Below are 7,136 nucleotides of genomic sequence, written 5' to 3'. Positions count from 1 at the left end.
TCTTGTATGTCTTCCATTTTCTAATAATTGCTCCCGCAGTTGACTGGAGTGTGACTGTAGGTTGTGGACAGGTGTCTTTTATACCGATAATGAGTTAAAACAGGTGCCATTAATACAGGTAACAAGTGGAGCCTCGTTAGACCTCGTTAGAAGAAGTTAGACCTCTTTGACAGGCAGAAATCTTGCTTGTTTGTAAGTGACCAAATACGTATTTTCCACTCTAATTTGGAAATAAATTCTTTAAATATCAAACAATGTGATTTTCTGTTTTTTTTTTCCACATTCTGTCTCTCATGGTTGAGGTTTACCCATGTTGACAATTACAGGCCTCGCTAATCTTTTCAAGTAGGAGAACTTGCACAATTGGTGGTTGACTCAATACTTATTTGCCCCACTGTATCTGGGTTTTAAAAAATCCCTTCAACAGGATTTTTATTATTCAAAACATTTTAGCAAAATTGGAACATAAAGTGTAATGTTAAAATAAAATAACAAAAAATAACTGAAATATTCTAAATAAAATGAAAATAAATGCAGTCCTTCAGGTGAGCCTAAACGCGCAGCCACTGATCAACATTATTACCATCAAAACAAAAATAATTGGATTATTTTCCATAAAAAGCACATGTGTATGACTGATATAATGTTTACATTATACACACATTCTCTTTCTCAACACAGACAGTTGGCAAAGCATTGTCATCGCGCAAGAAAAAGGTGTCAATAAGAAAGCTAAGGCTATGCTAAAGTCAGATCCTTTTTTTGTCTTTTTCGGCCCTCGACATGCAAGCCATCTCTTTAACTGAACATTTTTATGTTCTTCCACATCTTTGCCAGTGAATTTGGCACCAGTGACATCATTTTCGGAGATAATTTGTAGGTTTAGCTCTGTTAACATCTCCTTCGTACACGATTTCCATTCATTTTCCTATTGGAGACAAACGGTGGCGTATCCTCCCTTAGCAATAGTAGCTAATGTCATGAATATTATTAGGCGGAAGTGACGTGTTGCTTGCGGTACGCCATTGTAGGCACTTGTTGACAGTAAGTCCTTTAAATTTCTTGATACTACAGTGAGACAGTGAGAACAAAAAGAACTAAAGGGCATTTTTATGTGTCACTGCTGATAAAAGGATGACTTGGTATTGGGGGTAGAGTGCTGATGTTTTGGCAACAATCCCAATCCCCCATGCTACGCGTGTTGGGTATCCAACTACAGAGCCATGCCAATAAGTCTCCCCTTTGGCGCCCCCTCCTCACAGTTCGACGACACCCCACTTTGTAGCGATCCCCTATCAGTTGAAAACAGATCAGGGATTAGCACGCCTTTAGGGTTTGAACTCAGGAGGCCACATGAAGAGAAGGCGCAGTGAGGGATAATCAGGTGCATTTGGTGCACAAGTTATTTTGGACAAATAATTAATTTCTTATGTACTGAATGCGCGCACATTGTTGAATTATAAAGAAGCAATGGAGCATCACTAGTCTGATGGTAGTGTACATGGGGGGAGGTGAGGCAGAAGTCACCAAAGTATGCCAAACCGTTGTAGGTTATTGTTGAGTGGAAAGGACAAAAGGGCCCCTCAGGGGGTGTAAATAGGGACACAGCGGAAGAGTTAATTTCCGGGGAAATAATTTGTCAATGTAGCGCTTTGGTATTTGACACTAATTTAAATATGTCTGTATGGTAATTTGTGTATTTGATGGGAAAAAAATTATTTTTCCTATCATAGAACTTTGTAGAAAAATGTCAATGTCGAGTACTGAAAATTAGAGCTGAAACGGATACTCGAGCAACTCGAGTTTAAAAACTAATCCGAGTAGTTTTATTCACCTCGAGGAATCGTTTAATTTTGCCAGCTCTAAGCACCACGTTTTGCCCGGACTACTTTCAATGCAGGACAACGCGCTGACGTCACGTGCGTAGAGGAAGAAGCAATAAAAAAAATACCTTACTGCAGCCGACAGCCGTTACAAACTGCGCCGACGTTGCTAAAAACTACGCCCGCATGTTGCTACGGTGGTAGCATGTAGCGTCTGCATGCGTGTCATAGATATCACATGTACGTAGAACTAGATGCGAAATGACCGACTCGATGGCGTTAATAAAACAGCCGCCATCTTAAAGCAGTGCAGTGCAGCGCTCATAAATAAGATTAACTGTCACTCGCTCACGTAACGTTATCCCTGCGGAGGGCTAGGTTTCTATTCATTATGACCACTGTCAATGCGTGGCTAACTCTTACATACAGGCTTTATTTAATCTGTGAAAACAGCGCTGTAGAGTGATTAGGGTGTAAAATAAAAACTTAATAATGCTAACTCTCAATTTTAGCTCAGTTGTCATTGCTGGATAAAACACCAAGTAGCACTGGTGCCGAATGTGCTCCAATACAGCACAGGATTTATTTTGAACACTTCAAAAACTCAAAATCCTACCATAACTCACAGTTTAGACTAACTTAAAACTGAACTAGAACTTATAGCTTGACACAACAACACGTGAAACACGTGGGAAAAACGCCTAAATTTTAGGTGATGTGTGTTACCAAGCGTAATGACATTTTTAGGTAAGAAATATATATATTTTTTATAAGATCTAAAAGTTTTTTGAGTGAAAGCAGTGAATTTTTTTAAAGTCACATTTGAGACGCAATTGTTGGCCGTTTTCAACAATGTACAACGAAAATAGACATTGATTGACTGAAAATGGTTCAATATTAGATGAAATGTCTTGTTTTCTCATCTATATTTATTATTGCTCTTTACCTAAAAAAAAAATGTTTTATCCGATTTCTCGATTAATCGATAGAATTTTCAGTCGATTACTCGATTACTAAAATATTCGATAGCTGCAGCCCTACTGAAAATATGCTGCATCTTCCTATCCCTCAAGAGCGTAGGTTTGCATAGAGCAGTGCTTCTGAGTTATTTTCTGTGACGCGCCCCCACAGGAAGACATAAACGTTCCGCGCCCCCCCAACTCTCTGCCGCCACTGTAAATATACCGTAGTATCATTTGTCTACAAAATTCTTATTATCGTATAGGCCCGAATATAAGACGGTGTTTTTTGCATTGAAATAAGGCTGAAAATGTGGGGGTCGCCTTATATTCGCGGTCTAGACATTATACCCATTCACGACGCTAGATGGCGCAAGATATCATTGAAGCGATGTTCTGTCATGACAGATCTCAGCTACTCTCAAGTTTAACCAGTTTGCATTATTTGATTGCAATGTTTTTCCTTATTCAGATTTGTTTCAAGACTACAGTTACAGTTAGACTTCACTTTGATGGTTAATGCAGTTATTGCAATTTTGTTGTTATATCACAATAGATTGGTTTATTTATATTTCAAAAACCAGAAGCCATTTATTTACGAATGTGATTGCACTTTAGTTTACAGATTTAAATGTTCAGATATTAAGATTTAATGAGGCAAAATAACATGTTTTTTCTCTCAAATATATAATGTTATAATCATTTGTTTCATATGTACGGTAATTATTTTCTGTATTAAAATTAATTTGGTGTTCAAAAAGTATTTTTTTCAAACTTGAGTCTTGAAAAAGAGGGGGGTTGTCTTATATTCGGGCCAATACGGTATTATAAGTACACCTCTGCATAACATTGTGTCCTTTTTAATATTCAAGAAGAAGAAAAATAAATAGAGTTTAAAAAAGAACACATCCATACTGTAAAATAGACTCGATACATTTTTTGACCGTTTCATACTGGGGAAAAAAAAAATTCAAAAAAATAATCATAAAGTCAAATTGATTAGCAACATTACCTCAAAAGGACAATATGCCAAACCATTAGACTGAAAAAACAAAAATTAATAGAACAAAAACAACAGTGTCATTGGACAGAGAGACCGTTTTTATTTTTGCTGCAGGCAGTATCAGCTCCTTTGCTGTAGTGTTGGGTTATTTTGCATTGAGCCACTTGGTATGCCACCTTATGTCATGCTGACAGTGCTCGCTGGTTTGCTGATGTAACACTTACAAAGCGGGACGATTGTTGGCAATATTCGGCAAATTTGCACTAAAAAAAAAAATTTCTTGCTGTCCGCTGCGAACATTTTAAGACAAAGTAAATAGACTGGTCTTTCCTCGTCTCCCACTGTACTAAAAGTCAAAAACCAAATGCTTTTCATATCTCCAGTGCTCTTTGCTTTGTGCTCGTTTGGTTCAAAAACACTGCGCACATGCTGAAAATGAGAGCGCCACTGCCACCCACTCAGCAAATGTGCAATTACACTTTATTCTAGCTGGGCAAAAAAGTATGTTCCCCAAGGTCACGTCACAGCAGCCACTCTAAGTAATTTATAAAGACGTCAATGTTGTGGAAGTGGGAAACACACCACTAATTTTGCTATTGGAAGTCTGACCTGCACCAGAGTTAGAATAACATTAAACTGTGTGAACTTGCTTACCTGCAAAACTCATTTAGGAAGCTGCTTAGAGAAAAGTGTCCTTCTGTTTGGGTATTCTAATGTTAAGGTTAATTAAACTGTGAAAATTGTAATCAACTATGTTGGAAACTATAGAACTAGAAAAACGTGACCAAGAAGCTGCTTAGACAGGGGTATTGCATAACCTCATATGACGTAATGAGCAACCCTGATTTAGCATATCAACTAATTAGGTTCATATTCGTGAGAAATGTAGCCCTGACCCCCGTTCACCCAATCCCAATCTTATTAATGTCCGATCCCGAGCGAAAAGTGTACATGCAGGTTATACTGTTCTATCGTCCCTAACAATGAGACCAATCCAACGTCCTTGCAATCCCTTAATATGTAAATGTTTAAAAAAAAAATGACCAAAACATACAATAGAATTTACTTTAAAATATATTTAATAAGTAATAAAATACAGGGCACCTATTACTGTTTACGACATATTATAAAAATGGAACGACGCAATAAATGTACAGTACTGTAGTTTCCAAGGGAGACCAGCAATATTCTTACTTTGGCGCCACCTCGTGGAAAGTTTGAGACAATGCAAATTTAAAGCTAAACTGTCAAAACATGGATGTTTTAGCAACCCAATCTTTTCGAATGGACAATGAAACAAGCAAAAATGTTTCCATTTACATCCGTGTTTATTACGGCAAATAAAACCTTGATGTTATGAATCAGGCAACAAGTCTTTATAGTGGAAATAAATGAAAAACTTTAATGAAACTAAACAAAATGCAACACATGTCAAGGGAGTAACAAAATACAAAAAAAGAGCAAAAATCAATATCTGTATTTTGTAGAATAATCTTTAGGCGAGACCACTAGACCTCGTCCTTTCCTTGCGCCTCGGTAGACCGTCTCAACAATGTCTATCATCTCCTGCTTGTCTTCCATCGTCCAATTGATCTTGTTGTTGTTGCCAGTGCCCAAATCAATCATGATGTGCTTGTTCCTAAATAAAAACAAAACATAGTTATTATGAGACAAGCAGGAGCTTAATACATTTATTATTCAGAACTCTACCTGAAAAAGAACATAACAGTGCACGGGTCGTACAACTCGTACATCTTGTTGAAATCGGGCACTTCTGTGATATCCACCAGGTAGATGACTGCAAAGTTTTTCACCTGTCAGAGCGGACAAGTAGATTCATGAGATCACCTTTAGAATCTAATTTTGCGCAGGTTTTTCCCCGATGATCTAATAAGACAGTACAACGATTTTACTATAATACTTTCCGAACCTTTTCGGCGATGCTGTAGAGAACTTCGTCCATTTTCATACACGTCGGATCCCAGTCGTGTCCGAAACGGATCACGAGCACTCGGTCCTCCTCAGAGAGGATGGCTTGGTCGACCTGCCAGCCATTATGGAGATGCGGTAGCATGTACGACATTTTTAAACGTCGCTGTCCACCCACTCACCGCTTCTGAAATCAGCAGCAATTAAAGCACGAAGCCAGTAAATGAATTGTAATCATTTACAATCGTCCTGAAATTAGTACGAAGTTAAACCAGGTTGTTGTAAAGATGTTAGCCTAAACGCTATCGGATTAAACAACAACACTTAATCAGATAAATTTGAATACACATTAACGTGACACACTTACCTTAATATATTAACTAAAAGTGTTATTCGGTAAAACGAGTGGTTAAATTAGACTAAATGAAACGTATTAACTACAATTCTTGACTTCAGCTGTTTTGCGTTTAGCAGAGACCGTCGCGTTTCCCAGTTGTATGACATCATCAGCACGCGACGGAAAAGCACGCCGTTGTGACGTCATTTGTTTTGATTGAACGCTTTGTCTGGACATAGAAAAATAAAATATTCATTTTAAAGACAAAAATCCACATTTGTTGGTATATTAATGGGTTTTGAAATGTAATTAAATTTGAAAAGCATTTTAAGAACAATACCATGATTGAAAGTAGTATTTATAGGGGAATTAGCGTGTATAATAATGGAATACATTATTTCCTTTTATATTAAAATCACTATTGGAAATCTAGCAGTCATAATAATAATAATTGTCAGCACTGTTAAACAAGAGAATGTTTGTTTTTTAACTGGCCCAAAATTTAGACCTCCCACTGCTCTCTACGGGTGTCCCAAGTATTTATTTGCAGCCTAAATTATGTTGTAAATTGAAAAAAGAAAATTGTGGTCAATACCTTCATTAAACCATAAGTGGTTGCCAAATTCAGTCTCCGCCTTGTAGCGTCTTAATTTAAACCTTTGTCATGGCTTTACTTCAATTCTATCAAATATGGTGTTTGTTTTCTATTGTGTATATGGCATATTTTCGCAGTTATTTCATATGCGCATGGTGTTATGCTGTCAGATAGAGGGGAAAAAACAGGCTTTAAAATAAATCCCACTTTTCCTTCGATTTTAGTAGATTAGCGACATATTTGTAACACCGGAAATCCACATTTTCGGAGTCTTTTGTCAAGACCAGGTTCATGAACCTTACGAATGCAATTTTTTTAAACATTCTAGGGGTGCAATACTTTATTTACCGTGATTTTCGGACTATAAGGCGCACTTGACTATCAGCCGCCACCCACCAAATTTGACACGAAAATGGCATGTTCTTAGATAAGCTGCAGTGGACTATAAGCCGCAGTTTTGCTCACTGTATTATGGGATATTAACCGGTAA

At 37.4% G+C, this 7,136-nt stretch overlaps 1 protein-coding gene across 2 annotated transcripts; it reads right to left on the bottom strand.

The window, feature by feature from the left end:
- Positions 1 to 5,091: 5,091 nt before the first annotated feature.
- txnl4a (thioredoxin-like 4A) lies at positions 5,092 to 6,241 on the bottom strand. Of its 2 annotated transcripts, none has more exons than XM_057827499.1 (4): positions 6,082 to 6,239; positions 5,716 to 5,898; positions 5,496 to 5,599; positions 5,092 to 5,424 (listed from the first exon to the last, which is right to left on the bottom strand). In XM_057827499.1, exons 2-4 carry the CDS (start codon positions 5,866 to 5,868, stop codon positions 5,253 to 5,255), a joined length of 429 nt encoding a protein of 142 aa, XP_057683482.1. In that variant the 5' UTR covers positions 5,869 to 5,898; positions 6,082 to 6,239; the 3' UTR covers positions 5,092 to 5,252. The 2 variants fall into 2 exon arrangements, with proteins under 2 accessions (XP_057683482.1, XP_057683481.1); XM_057827498.1 differs by having other exon boundaries at positions 5,096 to 5,424; positions 5,716 to 5,901; positions 6,082 to 6,241.
- Positions 6,242 to 7,136: the final 895 nt, after the last annotated feature.

This window comes from Corythoichthys intestinalis, chromosome 22, assembly GCF_030265065.1.
Source record: "Corythoichthys intestinalis isolate RoL2023-P3 chromosome 22, ASM3026506v1, whole genome shotgun sequence".
Taxonomy (NCBI): domain Eukaryota; kingdom Metazoa; phylum Chordata; class Actinopteri; order Syngnathiformes; family Syngnathidae; genus Corythoichthys; species Corythoichthys intestinalis.
This window is presented reverse-complemented; position numbering and strand designations above follow the sequence as displayed.

Coding starts and splice junctions, on each gene's coding strand:
- txnl4a (XM_057827498.1), bottom strand. CDS start 5,868: ATGTCGTACATGCTACCGCATCTCCATAATGGCTGGCAGGTCGACCAA. Junction 5,600..5,715: donor TCTACAGCATCGCCGAAAAG/GTTCGGAAAGTA, acceptor CCGCTCTGACAG/GTGAAAAACTTTGCAGTCAT. Junction 5,425..5,495: donor ACTGTTATGTTCTTTTTCAG/GTAGAGTTCTGA, acceptor GTTTTTATTTAG/GAACAAGCACATCATGATTG.